A 20,514-nucleotide genomic window follows, 5' to 3' on the forward strand; every position below is an offset into this window, starting at 1 on the left:
GATAGCAAGATGTAAAAATTTGGTTATCATTTCACATTCAAATGGGGTTTGAAATTTGGTAATCATTTACTATTTTTGGGTTAATAATGGTTAGTTTGGTGTCATTTCCTTTAAAAGGATAGTAAAATATAATAAAATTGCTAATCATTTCACATTAAAATGGTGGTATAATTTTGGTGATCATTCATTATTTTAGGGTGGTAAAATATATTTTTTTGGTATTAAATTTTACTAAATCTGGTGATTAGTTAAATGGCAGCCATTTTGAACTAACCAAGCAGTGACTCAAAATGACATGATTTCCTTCTTCCTACTCTTTGTTAGAAACCACTTTTGATACATATTCTTAAATTTAGGTTCTACTCGACAAATTGGAGAGCAAAATGAAGGGCACGTGCGTGGAGGGCACGGTGCCCCGCCTGTTCGAGGGCAAGATGACGTCGTACATCAAGTGCAAGAACGTGAACGTGTCGAGCACGCGCGTCGAGACGTTCTACGACATACAACTGAATATAAAGGGGAAGAAGAACAGTAAGTCACTAACAAATACTTGAATACCGAATTATTTTGTTTTATACTTTACGTTGATGGGTCTTGCTTCTAGTGTGGGTATTTTCGGGAATTAAATACTTCAGCGGCGGTAAAATGGTCGTGTTTTTATCACCTGTCGTATCATGCGTCACTTTCGCACTTACATACATGTTAGAACGTGACAGGCATGGTGCTGTCACCATGACAAAACCATGGTGATGTGATAAACGCGACCATGCTACAACTCCAGGATTGTATACAACCGTAAAACTTGAAACAAATGGCGACCGCACAAACCTTGAAAATCTAAAGTAGTGTTTCTCTTTGTTTATTACTCCAATATCTCTCTCTATCTATCATGCTGTTGCAACAGGGATAGACACGATAGATTATATATCATCCTGTTGTAACAGGGTAGGCGAATATCACATTTAGATGTTCGCGGCAATATTTTAGTATGTAGTCCAAATAGGCGCACTTAAAACTCTTAAAAGTGTGTTATACAGTCTGCAGCAGAAGTAGCTGAGCGGATGAGATGTTCAAATTTCTTAGCACACACTCTTATTCTGTTAACCTTTTGAACGCCACGCCTATCGCGCGCGGCGTATCATCGTCAACCTTTTTGGGCATGCACGAAGGTTAATATTACGCTGTAGCAGCTCGCGACAGTTGACATCTTTGGCGGTCAAAGTCTTAATATTAATAATAAAGTTCTGTTATGGTTATTTCACACACCTCAGCCGCTTAGGATGGTATTCCACCTGTCAAATTTCTTGGTCTCACTCTCTCATTAAGCAAAATGTAAGACAAAATACACATTGGACAGGTGAAATACCACTTAGCAACTTCAGCTGCTGAATAGTGTACTTGATTGCAGTCGACGAGTCGTTCAAAGACTACATCAGCACGGAGATGCTGGACGGAGACAACAAGTACGACGCGGGCGAGCACGGGCTGCAGGAGGCGGAGAAGGGGGTGATTTTCGCCTCCTTCCCCCCCGTGCTGCATCTGCATCTCATGCGGTTCCAGTACGACCCCATCACGGATAGCTCCGTCAAGTTTAACGATAGGTGAGAGTCCCTTAACATGGTTTTAAGTAAGTAATAAAAACTGTACGAAACAAGGATAGGTAACAAGTTATACATTAGAAAGTACAAAGGCGAGCTTATCGTTTATATTCAGAGTTAAAATTTGATTATCTTTGTCGATCCGATATCGTGTCCGTGGGAGCCAAACAAGTGAAGATCAGAAAGAAAATAATCCAAAACAATGTACAAGAAATGACAGGCAAGTACTTAAAACCCGCCAAGCCCTTTAATATTACACGTCTGTGGTATTGGTAACTTAGTTCATAAATGAATAAATTTAATTAAATTGTGTGTTTTCAAATAGATATCTACTGGGATCCAGATCAGGTTAACCAAATCCAAATAGGGAATATTAGGCAAAGCTCTGCGTAGGTGGCACCTTTGTGGCACATACAGTAAACAAACCACATTGACACATCACACGTCACGTCAATCACATGGCCTACCGCGAAACAAGAAAATCGAAATTTCGTTATCTAATCTCTCTATCACTCTTGCATATTCGAGCGATAAAGAGGCAGATAACTAATTGATGAAACTTGATGCATCAATGTCATATTTTATTGTCTGTGAAAACTTGTCAAATAACAGTTTAAGGCACAGTATGTATAAGTTAGTCTATGAATTTACTGAGTCGGTAGTGCTGCACTCTGGCGGCAGAACATTGCAGTAATATCCCCTATTGAAAAGAATAACAGCGTATCAGTTTTACTAGTTGACATACCACAGAGTTTTTTGTATAATAACCCTTGTTTAATGCTGACATTCAATTTAAACTTGATAACAATGCCTTTTTTTCTAAATATATATTTGTAAACCTAAACCTTTTCCCCATTGTAATAAGGTTCGAATTCTACGAGCACATCAACCTGGACGCGTACCTGCAGGAGAAGCCCGAGACGCCGGCCGACTACACGCTGCACGCCGTGCTCGTGCACTCTGGCGACAACCACGGCGGGCACTACGTCGTCTTCATCAACCCTAAGGGGGACGGCAAGGTACGTCAACTGAACCTTATGTCAATAGCGGTAAGGTTTGAAGTCGATAGGCACTCGAGATGCGGGTTGTATACACGCTGCAAGCTTGTGCAAGCAGGCAACAATCTCAAAGGCCCGTACGTGTCTTCATGAACCCTAATGATGGTGGCATATGCTAACTGAACCTTGTGTCAAATGTGGTAAGGTTAGAATTCGACGAGCCTAGCAGTAGAAGACGCTCGGCTAATATACGTCATACTATGCAGGGTAATAAGTTACACTTTAACACATCTAAACTTTATGTTCGTAGTGATAAGGTCTAAATTTTATTAGCACCTCAAACTGGGCTGGTATCTTATGTTTGCTTTTTTTAGTGACCTTTGTCTTTCAAAGGCTTTGCAGATATTACACTTATACACATACTCGAAATTTTCTACGGTTTGTTCAGTACAAACTCGAATCTGTAGATTGTAGTAATTCGATATTCATTTTCAGTAATAAAGTTAGCCCAAAAGAAACTTAGTGACGCCGAAAAAACGTTTAACGTATTTCTTATAACTGCAGGAATGGTGTTTATTAGAGTTAATCATAATTAAATTCATATGTATTTTAGTCTGTAAGGTATTTGCAATATGGGCCTTGTTGCCTGATTTAAATTTCTAAAAAAAAGAAAACGTTATGTGCAGTGGTGCAAGTTCGACGACGACGTGGTATCTCGCTGCACGAAGCAGGAAGCCATTGAGTACAACTACGGAGGCCACGACGAGGACATGGCCCTCACCGTGCGCCATTGCACCAACGCCTACATGTTGGTTTATATTAGGTAAGACTCAATTTCTAACTCTTTTGTTTTACTAGTGTTGTTAAGGGTGGTATTCCACCTCTCCAATTTCTTTGTCCACTGTGTATTGCTTCTCACATTTTGGTTAAATGAGAAAGTGAGACGTAATGACATGGACAGGTGGAATACCCTTAGATACGCCAGGATACACAGCGTACTAAGTAATGCATGCGAGCAGTTAGAAAAAGTTTCGTACACAGGCTCATTCGTAGCGTGTTTGGCAGATCTGGACGCACCTTTGTAAGTGCGGATATTATAAAAATGGTCACCACTAGTTTTCAACAAGTTCTGATTAAAATTACGATATAACACTTTAAACTCTCGCGTTTTGTACACATATTTAATTACACAAACGGGTCTACCGCGATATAATTTCATTGTTTTTACCTTTAATTCCGACGTTTCAGCTGAGTTGCACCAGCTGTGGTCACGGAAAGACTGACGTCCCAACAAATGTCAACGGAGATATTAATAAAACACCACTAAACTACCCGAAATTAGTTTATAAAAATGTTCGGGGTAGACAAAGAAATTAAACTTTAACGGGTAGCTGCAATTTCTTTGTCTACCCCGTTTAATTAAAATTACGATGTTTTGTTATCTCAATAGCTTCACGTGTGAGAGTCAGGATGGCGGGTGTACCTAGATAAAAATAAACAAAAAGCATACCATATTTTAGTACCTAATTTGTACTATTTGGTACCTCCTTTAAAAAAATTAGTACCTCACGGTATTAAAAGTTATCACCAAAAAACATTACACCCGCCATTCTGACAGTCAGAATGGCGGGTGTATTTTATTACGCAATGATCCCGCGATTATTGATAAATTCTATAAAAGACAAATTTTAGTACCTTTTTAGTACTTTCATATTCATTTATAAATTGAGCCACATTATTTGTGGTTTCCGAGTTTTACTCATTTTACACTTTACATTGCTATTACAATTTTACAGGCGCTTCGATTATTCACCGTATCGATTTCGTTTTTAAGAAAAAACGCTACGCTACAACTATTGTTATTACGCCAGGATTTAGTACCTTTTACGTTTAATTTGTTACCTTTTCACGTTTAATCTGTTAAGTTCAATTAACTATGAAAATTACCTCTTACAAATGGCCAGGCGCGATGTCAAAGAATTCTTCCTATGAAAAAATTCCGCGTACCGTGTACCTATACCTACTCTTTTTACATATAAAATATATACAGTGGTACTACTAAACGAAATTAATAACTAGCTTAAATCTAAAATAGGCCCTTGAGGCATTGTACCAAGGATGCTGGCGGCATTACCTACTCTTAAGTATATCGTGATTACTGATTAATCAAATAAAACCCGCAAATTATGTCTGTTTGTCGGTATATTAGTGTGAAAAATATACTTCTTTGTGGGATCCCGTTGATTTTGCTAAGAAGACATACGATTGAAATACATACCTTTTAGAAATACAAGCAATTATTTCATTTAACTATTACATGATGTTTTTTTTCTATCGTCTTGGTACAGTTTTTCTTCTGACAAGGTCGCTGTGTCTGAGTATAAATATGGCACGGAAAGCGACCCCACAGGGAATATTACGCAAAACTCTGCGTAGAGGGCGTCACTAGCACCAACACAGGGCCTACCGCGAAACACGAAAATCAAAAGTTCGGTTTCTGCCTCTCTATCACTCTTGCATATTCGATCGATAGAGAGGCAGATAACGAAGTTTCGATTTTTGCGTTTCGCAGTTAAGCCACTTGTACACAAACCGCCTTGAGTATCAATGTCTAGCCTAGTTCGGACTACATAGTCGAGTGGCGAGTTGCGAGTATTACGTGTCTGAACACCAACAATTTAGTCGAGTAGATTAGTCAGTAAATTAGTCGATTGGCGAGTTGCGAGTATTACGTGTCTGAACACCAACAATTTAGTCGAGTAGATTAGTCAGTAAATTAGTCGAATGGATCCATTTTGTTCTATTTTTTCTGGCGAGTGAGCCTCCCCGTGGCCTCACTCCACCACTCTTACTAGTCTTCTCGACTAAATTTTTGGTGTTCAGACACGTTTAGTAACTAAAATACTCACTGTATGTATGTTGGTTTTTCGGGGATACTTAGGGGGGGGGGGGATTTAAGGTCAATGAGGGCATTTCCGTCATAGTTTAAGTTCACTTTGGCCGGTCATAACTATGATGATATTAACTTTTTAATAAACCTTATCACTGTAATAGATTAAGCATTTATTTAACCTATGAGATATAGACGACCAGTCTGGCCTAGTGGGTAGTGACCCTGCCTGCGAAGCCGATGGTCCTGGGTTCGAATCCCAGTAAGGGCATTTATTTGTGTGATGAACACTAATATTTGATCCTGAGTCATGGGTGTTTTCTATGTATATAAGTATGTATTTATCTATATAAGTATGTATATCGTCGCCTAGCACCCATAGTACAAGCTTTGCTTAGTTTGGGGCTAGGTTGATCTGTGTAAGATGTCCCCAATATTAATTATTTATTTATATAAAGGTACTCATATTAAACTCCTAGTACTGCTGGTTATTTAAATATGTTTTTTTTAAAGACATGTCAGTTGACGGATTTTCCCTAGGGTTTGGGGCATTTCTGTCAACCAACGATTTTTCTTGTATCGTGACGTATTACAAACATGTAGGTACGCCAAGTGAACATAAATACCACTATACCCTTAATCGAAACTAAACCTTAGTGAACTCAATTTAAGGTTAAATTTAGATTTTATTCCCAAATATATTCTTGGGGCAAATCCGTCCTATTTTTAAATTAAACCTTTAAAAAAAGTTTAAAAATGAAATCTACTTTTTAATTTTAAATAATACAGCACAGATATCTTAGATTGATGTACGAAAGCTACCACGAATTTATATGAGAAATTTGACAATTCAGTAAAAATCTCGCATCACTGCATGAGTATGACATGAGTTATACTTACCTAAGTGAGTCAAATCAAAAAAGGTTGGCAATATATGAAATAGGGAAATTCCGGCACATGACGATTTTTCCCGTTTCGTAATTGACGGATTTGTCCGCTCGATAGTTTTGTAAACACAAATTTTAACCACCCATGGTTTCTCACCAAGAGATTATAATGTAAAATGGATAAAAAGACCGATAAACATGCATATCGAACAATAATAAACATAAGGTATGTTGGGGTAATATCGGATGCGGGGGAAGAACGTAGGAAATTCATTTCCGCCAAAGTAGGCTTTATTTCTTAATTTTGACAACAATGTGCAAGACGCTATTTCATTGCGCTTCGGACACCAGTGTCCCTCCGCCGCTCAGTGATATCGGATATGTTCTACGCGCCTTTAAAGGGAGCAAGGTAATTTTGGTCATTTTTCTGGCCATCCGATCTTCGCCCTGTAATTTATGTCGAGTATTGTGATAAAACTGTGGTTGTTTTTGTGATTCAGTTGATGTCCAATTTCGTTTTGAAGGTTTATCTTTAAATTAATCCAATCAAAACAGACCTAGGACTGCTGTAGACCGATTTCCGATCTTTACCCTTGCAGGTAAAGATCGGATAGCAACAATCCGACCTTTACCCATTTAAAATTCAGCAGTGATTGTCAAACTTTGTTTTTTTATGACTGCAAGAACTCTGTTTTTATCGTAATTATTTCGTTCCTTTATTTTTATTCGAGGACGGTAATTCAAAAGGAAGAGATATTAGCAGTGTACGTCGCTATATATGTATGAATGTATTACTTAGGAAATTGTTTCTATTGACATATCACACTTTGAGAGCCACAGATTTACCAAATTTTCGTATATGGGTCAAGATCGGATGCAAAAATGCAAAGTTTTAAACATTTGATGAGAACTTTTAAGTTTCCAGCTATTCGTGGCTGAAATTCATATACGTTGGAGGAGGTTAAACATCGGATATACTGTTTTAGATACCTTGTTATCTGAGCATTAGAACAGGTTTTTTTTCGCCATCCGATGTTCTCCCGGGATGACAAATTCATCGTTACCCTCGAATAAAAATATGTCTCATCTTTACACTCGAATAAAACTGAAACCGTTAAACATTGAAGGTTGCCAATATTCAGGCTTAACCTTCGGTTATTATTTAACGATTTGCACCATATTTCTAGAAGCTGACACGTACTGAGCTCGAGAAAAAAAAATATTTCGCGAGGTCTCCCAATTAGTCCCAAATCCGTCCGGTATTACCCCAACATACCTTACTAAGGGCTGATTTAGACTGCGCGCGAACTCGCATGCATTTTAGTTACATTGCGGACTGTTGGTTACGTCCAATTCAACCGACCGATCAAAAACCGCAGTGTAATGAAACTCGCATGCAAGTTCTCGCATCGTCTAAAATTCTAAATAAGCCATTATTAAGGCCTAACTTACATCGTCTCATCCCAACTTCACAAAACAGAGCAGCACACTTAGCTCGATATCAAGTTCGGAGCGCACCTGAACTTTAATAGCGTTATTTTTTTTCATTTACTGGCGACTGAGCGCTGTTTCTGACTACTGTTGTGATCTGTTTTTGACTACTGGTATTAAATATGCTCTCTGCTTTAGCGATCGAGTCAGCAAGTGTATACTGTTGTTAGAATAGTCGCAAATGTTGTTGGACGGATTTACTCCTCTGACGGATTTGGCCACATTGACCTTAATAGTTTTGTTTTTCACATTTTTCCTTCAAATATAAATTTATTTTTCAGTGTGAAAAAGAAATGTTTTGTAATGTTCAATTCGAGCGCTTTCAAATGATATCCTACTCGACCTAGTAACTATAGACTTGTAAATTTTGCCCCCTCTTTATATTGGGCATTTTCCATAATTATTAAAAATTCATAAACAAATAATCATTCCAAATTTTAAATCGATAGCTTCCGTAGTTCTCGATATATTTAGCGATGTGACATACGGACGGACAGACGGACAGAGTCGCACCATGAGGGTTCCTTTTGTACTTTTTTGGTACGGAACCCTAAAAAGGACATCAACGGGACGAGAAGTCATATACCGACAAACAGACATAATTTGCGGGTTTTATTTCATTAATCACCATATACTTAAAAGTAGGTATTAGGTACACAATTACAAGCACAATGAAGAGCAGAATTTTTTCATATGAAGAATTCTATGACATGGCGCCTGGCCATTTGTAAGACGTAATTTTCATAGTTAATTGAACTTAACAGATTAATCGTGAAAAGGTAACAAATTAAACGTAAAAGGTACTAAATCCTGGCGTAATAACAATAGTTGTAGCGTAGCGTTTCTTAAAAACGAAATCGATACGGTGGAAAATTACAGCGCCTGCAAAATTGTAATAGCAATGTAAAGTGTAAAATGAGTAAAACTCGGAAACCACAAATAAAATGGCTCAATTTATAATTGAATATGAAAGTACTAAAAAGGTACTAAAATTTGGCTTTTATAGAATTTATCAATAATCGCGGGATCATTGCGTAATAAAATACACCCGCCATTCTGACTGTCAGAATGGCGGGTGTAATGTTTTTTGGTAATAACTTTTAATACCGTGAGGTACTAATTTTTTTAAAGGAGGTACCAAATAGTACAAATTAGGTACTAAAATATGGTATGCTTTTTGTTTATTTTTATTTAGGTACACCCGCGATCCTGACTCTCACCTTCACGTAGCTGCTAACATCTTTTATTTTTTTGCAGGGATTCTCAATTAAAAACAGTGTTGCAAGAAGTAACTCAACCAGATATTCCATCTGAGCTTAGCGAGAGACTGGCAGAGGAGAAACGAATTGAAACTGTAAGTACACATGCTTATTATTTTAATTATAGCACCATAAGTTCAATTACACTCATAGTCACATATATGGCGACTTGGCGACACGTCATATATTTAAGGATACGATAGAGCTTTCTCTCTTTTGCCCTTGGCTGGCCGTGTGTATCAAGGCCTACCCTAACATCCATATTGTTTAGCAAACCTCTGTCTCTTTCTAATAAACATAAGTACGTGTCAAAATGACGGACACGGACAAACGATTATCAATTGCTTGTTAAATTTTACTGAAATTTATGAATAACGCCGTAAATCGCCAGCGTTCTCACTCACAAGTCACACACAGCATCAAAACTAAAAATCCTCCCTTTCAGATCCGTCGGAAGGAGCGCAACGAGGCGCATCTGTACATGACGGTGAACGCGGTGCTGGAGGACGACTTCGACGGGCACCAGGGCAACGACCTGTACGACCCGGAGCGTGCGCATTACCGCGCCTTCCGCGTGCGCAAGCAGGCCACCGTCGCTGAGCTCATGGAGATGCTGGCTGAGAACTTCCGTTATCCGCAGAAGCATCTCCGCCCGTGGCCGTTCAGTGCGCGCTCTAATCAGGTTAGAAATGTGCATTTTCATTATTAGCCGCTCATATGTATGTGGTGGCCAAATCGTGGGTTCAGACCTCGGCTGTGTTGTATAGGGCAGTAAAAATCGTTCTCGAAAAAATGCAAAAATATGACTAAAAGTTAAGTCGCACTATGCACAACAACAGTTAATGGACTGAAAGAGATTTTTGTTTATGAGTTGGAGCGGTTTCTACGCCTTGTGCGGTTAGGTAATGTTTTCGAATTTTGAACCTACTTACTTACAGTATATACTCTGTTACAGTTAAAAACACATCTAAGTATGACTGGTGTTGTATGTGTTGTTATTTAGGCAAATTTAATAGAAAATAAAAGGTTGGCGAATTCAGTACTTTCAGTAGAAAATTAGATATATTATAAATTATAAATAACATTGATCTTTGGGTCTAATGTCTCTCGAGCTCTTAGAGTAAATAACTTATGTCTCATACAGACACTGAACGATTGAAAATATTTCCACATTATACTTTTTCAAACATGATTTATTCTAACAGACTTGCAGACCAACCTGCCTAGACATAATCAACGATCAACACAAGACCGTAGCAGACGTGTCAGAGAACACCAACCCCTGGAACATCTTCCTCGAGATGCTGCCCCCGGACTCCGGCCTCAGCACCCTGCCCACGTTCGACAAGGACAACGATGTGGTGCTGTTCTTCAAGTTCTATGATCCGAAGCAGAAGAGGATCCATTATTGCGGACACCACTATTTGCCGATTGCGAGCAAGCTGCCCGATCTCATACCGATACTCAATAAACGCGCTGGTGAGTATTATATAAGTTTCTAAGTAAAGGCTGAGATCCTTAAACACTTACGCGGTTATTGTTATTACTTTACAAGTTACATAATTATTATGGTTGAAACACATAAGTGTTGGACGCTACCTCGGACTTTCGGACGCTAGATTGCGCCCGTGGTTAAAGAGATTAATTTGAATACCTTTGAACTAAACAATATTTTATTACGTACTCATATAATAACTATTACTTCGCTAAAATGATTTCTGACTCCAGTCATATTCTTAATATATGTTTTTTTATTCATAGGTTTCCCAGCTGATACTCCCCTAGTACTGTACGAGGAAATCAAACCCGACTTCGTGGAGAAGATCAACAATTACAACGATCCTCTAGAAAAGGTATTATTAATTAGTCTACCCCCGTTTCTACATGTTTATGAACAACTTGTTGTATACCTTAGTATTGGAAAATCGATGTCCTACCACTTTTATAAGTTACATCGATCCATCTGGCCATTATGCAGCCTTTAGTTGCCACGAAAATCTTTGCCTGATAATGAAATCATAACATAACTCGCCATATAAGAGTCTCAAATCTGATAGTGGTTTTCCATACGCGGGTATGGACGTACGCATTATGGTGCACTACAGACGTTGGGATACCGCCATTTCGTTCTCGAGTACTAGTAATTTTGAACAGAATTATTATTCACGATAAAATCTTCTGTACTTATACAATTATGTACTCCTTGGTCAAATGCTGTTGATGTAACTTATATTTGCGGTTACGATGTAATTGTAAATATGTTGTACGAGACAAATATTTTCGTCAGTAGGATGTCAATGGTTACCATTTGTTAAGAGCAGTATGATTTCAAGTTCTCAAGCCCACTCTGTGATGTGTAGTAGACATTCTATGGTACTTGGACGATTGATTGCTTTGTAGTTAACATGTATGGCCGGCACAGGTATGGTACGTGTCATTACAATTATTTTTACACCATAGACAATAAACATAACCATAGCTTTGTAGCTGTCATCTACCGTTAGCAACAAAATGAATTTTGCTAAAATAAAATTGCATTCAGTCAAATATCTATTGATGGTGTAAGATGTGTGAAGTCTAAGAAATATTTGTGCCACCAAATTTGGCAGCTGAATAAGATAGCGCCGTATGTTTTGTGGCAACTTTGTCAAACGTTAAGAGCCCATCAATGTGCACTCTAGCGCCACTGCTAAATAATCGAGATTATTTAAATTTAACGACAGGTATTTAAAAAAGGGGGCCGCTATGTACTGTATTGTGTATTTAAGTACCTTTTGAATACATCAAACTAGTTTTTATGTTGCTGGATTCGTCGATCTAGGAACTCAAAACCAAAACGGCCGTTTTAACTTTGGACGCATAGATTGACGAATCCAGCAACATAAAAACTAGTTTGATGTATTCAAAAGGTACTTAAATACACAATACAGTACGTAGCGGCCCCCTCTTTTAAATACCTGTCGTTAAATTTAAATAATCACGATTATTTAGCAGTGGCGCTAGGGTGCACGTTGATGGGCTCTTAACTTTTACCAACAAGTGTTTATTACTGCATAATGTTCAGAGCCGTACAGCGCCATAATTAGCTGTCAAATTCTAAGAATTTGTCGTAGACTAACACATCTGAACAATCAGTGATTCTTTGCTTACACCTGAATCTTCTATTTCTCTGCAATCTAGCACCATTGAATTGTAAGATAGTCATAGATCTAGAAGTCTTTTACACATTTAAAGTGACAGGAGCTTTGATTTCTTTATTTGACTTAATTAACATTAACATTAGCGGAAAAGCGGCTTTTACGTTCTATTTCCTATTGCTTTGCTGCTAGGAAAGAAAAATAAACTAAAAAATATTGATGTTTGATGTTTCGGTTAGTAACTAGGTTGCCTCTCACTATATTATCTTATAGAGCTATTACCATTACTGCCACTTCGGATAATGATTTTGATAATGGCGCGTTATCGGCACATTTGTTACAAACTGCGAAAGCGAAAACCCCGTCAAAAATGTGCATTTTATGTGCCATTAACAGAATACTTTATCCTAATCTTACATATTTATTGTTTTGAAAATACGTGCAGATTCGTTGTATACCAATGTTATACAGTTATTTCCTAACATTTAATGAAACTTCAAAATGCTTATAATATGCCATTCAATTGAAAAGCAAACTTAAAACGAATCTGCATTAAATATCATTTATATAGGGCATGCAATTTTCACATCATAAACACCTTGCAAACATTAACTAACAGCTTAAAAAGCACTAGCTTTAGATTTTGTTCCAATTTGAAGATGCGAGTCGTACGCAAACTTAACAAAAACTTGCAAAAAGGGATTAATTAATTACTTCGTTTTAGAGAGTAGTTTCCATCAGACTTTTACCATGATTTATTGCGTATCCAAGCGACCGTATCTTTTAACATAATATGACTTAAACCCCTAAAATCGTTCCTAATCTAACTAGTAGTCGCGTAATATTGCATGCCCTAAACCGTGTCCGACCCGTGCGGCGGCCTCAAGGCGGCCCTCGCTCGGGTTGAGTCGTGTGCACGCGGCCAGGCTTTGGACGAACTGATGGATGGCGACATCATCGTGTTCGAGCGAGCCGACCATCGGCACGAGGAGCTCGAGCTGCCTACCTGCCAGGACTACTTCAAGTACATCTTCTACAAGGTCGAGGTGCAGTTTGTGGATAAGACGCTACCCAATGATCCGGGGTGAGTCAAAATCAAAATACAAAACAATATTTTCAAAAATGTCCCATAACTTTATACGATCGTGCGAGTTGATTACATTTAATTGTTAATGTTAACAGATGTTATTACCGCAAGTAGACATTAATTTCATTAAGCTAGCATATCTCGATTTTCCCTTCTGAAAGGCATACTACATTCCTTTGTTCCAATCACATAAAAAAGGTAGAACAAAAACTTTTTACGAAAAACTTTTAAGGAAGTGGAAGGGTTGACACGCCGAATCGGTAATGCAGAGTGCTTGAAGTTCTTCAATTTGTTTTGTGTTTTATCTGCACGTGAATGGTACATCAGTTACTATTTTAGTTTTTTTTTGGAATAGTATTTAATTGACAGTGTTACATGGTATAGACCCACATAAAAACTGCCTTTGAAATAACCGTTAGCAATGTTTTATTGTAATTATGACTAATGAGATAAACATTTGCAGATTCACAATGGAGTTGTCTATGCAAATGCGTTATGAGCAGATGGCGAGAGCAGTCGGCCAACGGCTCAACGTCGACCCTTACTTAATACAGTTCTTCAAGTGTCAGAAGTAAGTAAAATCCAGTAAATGTATTTAACTAGGTGGTTTTAACCTATTTCCCGTCATACGAAATCAGACTTCGGTTAACGCTCAATTTAACATAGTCTTATTTAGTTATTGTAGACCATTTTACACTTTAAATTTTTGTAATAAACTAATACTTGTATCACTTATACTTAGTGTGCCATAGTGTGCCATCGCCTTTTTTATCGACGCAGGGTAAAGGGTTAACAGAGATTTGGGCTAGACCGTCCAATATTTGATCAGATGTGCATTGCGTCTCATTAAGCAAAATGTGAGACGCAAATACAAATTTGATCAAATATATATTGGACAGGTGGAATACCACCCTTAGACGGGGTTTATACTAAAACTAATCTAGGGAAATCCACATATCCGGCAGCCCAAAGTAAAAATAACTAAGACCCAAGTAGATCTGCCGAGTTGTTTCTTTATTTGTTCATTTAAATGTATTGTTTAACATCATTGTTGTTGACTGTTGCAGTTACAAGGATACGCCCGGTCTGCCGCTGCGGTACTCCTACGACGGCATACTGAAGGACCTGCTAGTGTACTGTAAACCAAAGTGCCCTAAGAAATTGTTCTACCAGATTTTATCTATTAAAGTTAACGAATTGGACAATAAGAAACAGTTCAAATGTTTATGGGTAAGTGTGTAAAAAAATAGAAGCTATCATTGAATAATTTTACGGTTTAGACTCACTTGTTCTTAGTCACTCGCGCGACATGTTTGTTGTGTTGTGATGGGAAAATAGAAGCTAGTTTTTTTTTCGATGACTGTTTTGTCGCATCGGATTTAAGTTATACAAATATGGTTCCTATTGAGTTATTTTATTAGTTCCTATTGGTAAGAATGGGGATTAACTTGTTCCTCATAAGCTCGTAACTAAAAAAACTTACTTTATATTTCATTGCAGGTTGGTCCTAATTATAAAGAAGATAAAGAATTAATTTTATATCCAAACAAAGGCGGCAAAGTAGCAGACATATTAGAAGAAGCGGCTAAAGTTGTTGAAATGTCTCCCGACGGGTCGGGCCGGTAAGTGTCTTTAATATTATTTTTCTGGATTGAGTGTTTAGTTTAGTTTTATAGCCCTAAACCCTCTTCCAAAATATACTTAGGTACTTGGTTAATAAAAGTCTTATTTCTGTTATATAATATAACTTAGGGTCTCCCCAGATATATCGACGTGCATTCGGCAAAATCCGATAGGAAAAAGCTTTATGTCCGCGCAATAAGAGCGAAAAAGCCGTCTAGCTAGCCGATGCGTGCCGAGCCGAACAACAACTTTTTCGCTCTTATTGCGCAGACATAAAGCTTTTTCCTGTCGGATTTTGCCGATTCCGCGTCGACATAATTATGTGGGGGAACCCTTGAGGCCTTGTCACACTCTCGATTTGCGTGGTTGTTGCACATACTTACGGTATCAATACACTTACCCGTAACCCAGATTCATGATAATATTTGTCGGCAGATTACGGATCGTTGAGGTGTCGTGTCACAAAGTGTTGCCTGGGCCCGACCCCGAGCTGACGCTCGACCAGGTCACCATAGCGCCGCCCAGACTCTACAGAATAGAGGAGATACCTCAGGACGAGTTGAATCTACAGGTCAGTTGTGTTTACTTACTGTATCTTAACTTGATTTGTGAGTGCAGTATATGTGCAGTTGGTATGGGTCATGTCATAATTCGAGCGTTTAAATCCCATCATACTTTTTTGGCGATTTTTTTTGGATATAGGAGGCAAACGAGCAGACGAAGCGCCTGATGGTAAGCGATTATCGTCGCCCATGGACACCCAGACGGATTGTATGTGCGTTGCCGGCCTTTAGATGGGAGTACGCTCGTTGATTGAAGCTTTGAAGGGTATCGTCTTGGGTCGTCCCATTCGGTTTTCGTCATGTTCTTAAATTAGTCCTATTCTGCTTTCGTCACTCATTCTACATTGAAAGCCACCGACGATTGTGACGAATGTAGAATGAGTGACGAAAGCAGAAGGTAGTGACGAAAGCAGAAAGCAGAAGGAATGAAGGTCGTATCGGTCCGGAATTACTGCTGGCGGCAGTTATTCCACAGTTTAGCTGTCTCAGGCAAGAAGTTTCTGGAGTTGAGGACTGCCAACTATCTAAGTGGTGAAGATGGAAATTTTGTCGGTAGAGCGATGGCAGAAAGAAGCTTTTACGGTTATATGGACTGTTACTTCTACCAGGCGTGGCTCACTCCGCGTTAGCGGTCCTTTGCTACAGGTAGCTAAAAGTACATCCGTTCCACACCAATTTTGGTGGCTAGCCATAAGCCGCGCGTGGCGCTGTCGCCACCTAGCGGCCATACCTGCCCTGATCGTAACAGACGCGTTTTGTTAGAGAGTGAGTATTCTGTACCTAGACTATTATTTATTCTGTGCTTCTACCATCATTATCTATCGCCACAATAATCATGATTCACGACGTATTATCAACTGATGTGAAATGTTCTGAAGCTCTTATTGATTTTTGTACATTATATTGAATCCCACATGTCAGTATTTTTGTTTAGTAATATCCTACTAAGGCCTATGCCTGGGCCATACAAATGACAAATCCAATATTTGCCACTGAAATTTGAACCTATAAAGTAGAAAATAGAGTTGATTTTGCGTTGTTGGAAAATTGAACGTAACAAAGAAAAAGCGACTCTGTTCCAATCTAATAGGCTTTAAATGACACCGAACTGAAGAGGTACTATAGGTAGGACCTTGGGCCTTCATCATCATCAGGCTATATTAGTCCACTGCTGGCTGCGATCATATATAACCATGGATACCGCCTTTAGGAACATTACCGTTCAAATTCTCGGGCCAAATTAGCACACATACACAATTACGCCTATATTCAAATAAGACGACGCGTTTACAGAGCCTGTAATCAAAGCTGGTAAACGAAATAATAGTCATCTTTATTACACTAATGGTACATAGCTAAGTGTAGATGAAATGCATATAATGTCAATAACTACCAATCAGCGACATTAATCCGCTAATAACCTTCTTGCTGTACGTACTGGCCGCTGAGAGTTCGCGGTTCATATTTGATTAGAATATGACTTGGACAGGGATAGGTTTATGCCATACAGTGAAGAACCAGTCAAATAATTCACGTATAATAATTTAATGCAGATTAAAAGATAACTAGTTAAAATGTTGTTATGACATGACAGACTAACTCAACATAAGTAAATCTATCATTGTTGTATAAATGTATTCCGCTATAATAAGTATTTTGTATATTTTATTATCAATCTGCATGGCAGTGCGAAGTCACGTTCAGGTATAGTCTGTCCGTTTTTCTAAGATCAAGTACGCCATAGTAAATGTATGGCGAACTTGATCTTAGAAATCGGACTGGCTATACAGTCTGCAAAATTTACATGGGTACACGAATCGGGTCAAAAATATTTGAACAGGCGGAGTCACAATAAATCCCCACTTTCAGTTCAGAATATTTTATATGTACTTATATAGCCGGTCAAGCAAGTTTGTCAGTAGAAAAAGGTGCAAAATTAAAATTTTGTATAGGACCACAGCCGTTCGCGCGCGTACATTTTCTAAATTTGCCGCTCTTATAACCGCGTTTTGAACACATATTAACTCACATTATACGAAACGAAACTGATTTACGTCGGTAAATCAAGGTAATTGAATATAATTCGCGTTAGACCCGTCTATAATGTGAGTTAATATGTTTGCCGCTCTTTTCTACTGACGGAAATGGCTTGAGAGAGAACCTACATATATGTGACAGTAGAGGGTGGATTCAAATGATCAACTTTTTAGATAATGTGTGTATTTGTTAAATTAATTCAGTGAAAGCATGATAGGAAAAATGTATCTACATATAGCAGACCGGGTATGATTATCTCACGGGTTATATCTCATGAATAGAACATATTCTAGATATCTTGCCAGGCATCCACTCAATTTCATGTCTCTCTAATTGGACAGCTTTTTTCCATAGTTCTCTGCGAATAGCATCTTGTGGGAATCTGAATGGAAAGTAATGTAAAATGACAATACCAAATTTGATTATTAATTTGAAATAACTAGGTAGTTTTTTTATAGCTCCATCTCATGAAATAAAAAAGGAAAATACAAATCTGTAAGAAGGAATTTATTACTACATTTATAATTATATAGAAAATACCTAAACCAAACACAAGTAAAATAGTCTACTTCATTTAGCATAACACCATCCCTATTATCCTCGCAATTTAAAAAGTCGTATGTTTTTTATGAAAGTCGTATGCAGTTGGTACGTTTTAGCTTAGCACGGTAGTATTGAAAACAAATCGTCATGTTTCTTCCAAATTCTACTGAAGTTATCTGTTTACTACAAGTGAAAAGTGATTCCACTGTCCTTGGTATGAACTAAAATAACTTCTGCACCACTTCACGACACATGAATATATTTTTAATTACAAAAAAACGTTGTTTTTATAAATCAATTTAGCCATTTGTCACTGACTGTCATCTCGGTCGTACTGAGATTGCCAATCGAGCAGTTTGTAAGTACCGCCTATCGCGGGGTAGTTTGCGTTGGGTCATAATTGAGCGGACAGAATACTTCCATGTATAGCATTTCGCTGACTGCTGGACATAGCCCTCCCCTAAAGAGCGCCAAAGCGCCCTGTCTTCAGCTTGCCGCATCCAGCATCTGCCTGCAGTCTTTCGCAGATCGTCATCCCACCTGGTCGGAGCGGCGTCCTACACTACATTTGCCGAGTCGTGGTCTCCACTCAAGAACACTTGGGCCTTAGGAGGATATTTTATTTTAAGGAGGATGTTTTGTATTAAATTTGTTAATGTTGTTTTAGGAGGACGAGGCGTTAGTGCCGTGCGCTCACTTCCACAAGCAGGTGTACGCGACGTTCGGTATCCCGTTCTACACGCGCGTGAAGCACCTCGAGCCGTTCCAGGCCGTTAAAGACCGGCTGCAGGCTAAGCTCGACATACCCAACAAGGAGTGGGAAAAGGTAATAACATTGAATATTATCATTATCATTATGAGGTCTTTAACATCTTGACAGATGATTTAATGATAATCACTACACCTTATAAAACAAAGTCCCCCACCGCGTCTGTCTGTTTGTGTTTGTTCGCGATATACTAAAAAACTACTGAACGGACTTTCATGTGGTTTTCACCTATCAATAGAGTGATTCTTGAGGAAGTTTAGGTGTATAATTTGTTAACCCGCGCGAAGCCGGGGCGGGTCGCTAGTGTTATGTAATTATTAATTGAGTTAGTTATGTTAACACGTGTGATTTTTTGTTTCAGTACAATTTCGCTATAGTGACAAATGGCAGACCTAACTACATAAGTGAAGGAGCGACAATAAACATATTCGACTTCAGGCCGAGTAGTAACGCAAGTAAGTACCTCCTCCTACCGTCACAAACTTTACATTGGCATGCTATTGGTGTTCGGACATTTTCACGGGAATAGATCCGTTCGAGTCGATACTCTCATAATGTGCTACAGGACCGCTAGGCAGCACCTTGCGTTCCTGTATCACGGTTTGGCCTTTGACACTGTTAATAAGTATGAACGGCATTCCGGTATCGTCTTGGGTCGTCCCATTCGTTTTTCGTCACGTTCTTAAATTAGTCCTATTCTGCTTTCGTCACTCATTCTACATTCGTCACAATCGTCGGTGGCTTTCAATGTAGAATGAGTGACGAAAGCAGAATAGGACTAATTTAAGAACGTGACGAAAAACGAATGGGACGACCCAAGACGATACCGGCATTCCAAAATGAAAATTTAACGTAACGGATCTCTTCTCCTGAAAATGTGTTTGCAAAATTCAAAATTGTCGATGGTCATCGCTCGAGTCCGTCCCGGAATGCGTGCTAAAATGTAAGAAGATCTGTCGCTTCCAGATGCGACGGGGCGGCCGTGGCTGGGGCTGGACCACATCAACAAGACACCGAAGCGCTCGCGCGTCAACTACCTGGAGAAGGCCATCAAGATCTACAACTGAGCGTGCGCCGCCCCCCACCCCCCCCGCCTCCCCGCGCCGCCGCCGGGACCGCGCTAGGGCCCCGATACTTATGTAAATACGATTTACTTTCGTTACCGACTTTGTCTGTTATCTATTTATGACGTTTGGAAGCAGATCGATATAATTTCCATATTTTTGCAATGCGGTGGAGTCCATGTTTTATACATTAGTAGATTAGACCATATTGTATGTACATATTTTGTAATTTTAAAACGCATATTTATATGGGCCCTAGACGTAACCGTTTTCCGAGTGAATGTAACTTAGCGCCGGGCGCTATCACAGGCTCCTGAACTAATATATGAGCGACACAAATCAAGCATAAAGGGGCCCACTGATTAACAGTCCGCCGGACGGTATCGGCCTGTCAGTTGTTCGGAACTGTCAAAATTTTGTTCTAACTGACAGGCCGATACCGTCCGGCGGACTGGTAATCAGTGGGCCCCTTAAGATTGTGCTCTCATCAATAGGTAGAGCGGACACGGCGCCGTATGATTGTTGGAGTATTGTCGACCGTTGGCGTTAGACAATTTAAAACCGCGAC

At 38.9% G+C, this 20,514-nt stretch overlaps 1 protein-coding gene across 1 annotated transcript in view; it reads left to right on the forward strand.

Annotated features, from left to right (window-relative positions):
- Positions 1 to 20,296, forward strand: part of LOC134791778 (ubiquitin carboxyl-terminal hydrolase 7) — a 46,397-nt gene extending 26,101 nt beyond the window's left edge. Inside the window, exons 8-23 of the mRNA XM_063762933.1 lie at positions 357 to 531; positions 1,409 to 1,601; positions 2,464 to 2,617; positions 3,283 to 3,419; positions 9,122 to 9,218; positions 9,569 to 9,805; positions 10,329 to 10,602; positions 10,885 to 10,976; positions 13,187 to 13,344; positions 13,811 to 13,918; positions 14,415 to 14,577; positions 14,848 to 14,969; positions 15,406 to 15,541; positions 18,781 to 18,939; positions 19,244 to 19,337; positions 19,849 to 20,296. Coding sequence (XP_063619003.1) covers positions 357 to 531; positions 1,409 to 1,601; positions 2,464 to 2,617; positions 3,283 to 3,419; positions 9,122 to 9,218; positions 9,569 to 9,805; positions 10,329 to 10,602; positions 10,885 to 10,976; positions 13,187 to 13,344; positions 13,811 to 13,918; positions 14,415 to 14,577; positions 14,848 to 14,969; positions 15,406 to 15,541; positions 18,781 to 18,939; positions 19,244 to 19,337; positions 19,849 to 19,949 — 2,400 coding nt within the window. The 3' untranslated portion in view covers positions 19,950 to 20,296. The remainder of the gene's footprint in view (positions 1 to 356; positions 532 to 1,408; positions 1,602 to 2,463; positions 2,618 to 3,282; positions 3,420 to 9,121; positions 9,219 to 9,568; positions 9,806 to 10,328; positions 10,603 to 10,884; positions 10,977 to 13,186; positions 13,345 to 13,810; positions 13,919 to 14,414; positions 14,578 to 14,847; positions 14,970 to 15,405; positions 15,542 to 18,780; positions 18,940 to 19,243; positions 19,338 to 19,848) is intronic.
- The last annotated feature ends 218 nt before the right edge of the window (positions 20,297 to 20,514 follow it).

Source organism: Cydia splendana, chromosome 6 (assembly GCF_910591565.1).
Source record: "Cydia splendana chromosome 6, ilCydSple1.2, whole genome shotgun sequence".
Taxonomy (NCBI): domain Eukaryota; kingdom Metazoa; phylum Arthropoda; class Insecta; order Lepidoptera; family Tortricidae; genus Cydia; species Cydia splendana.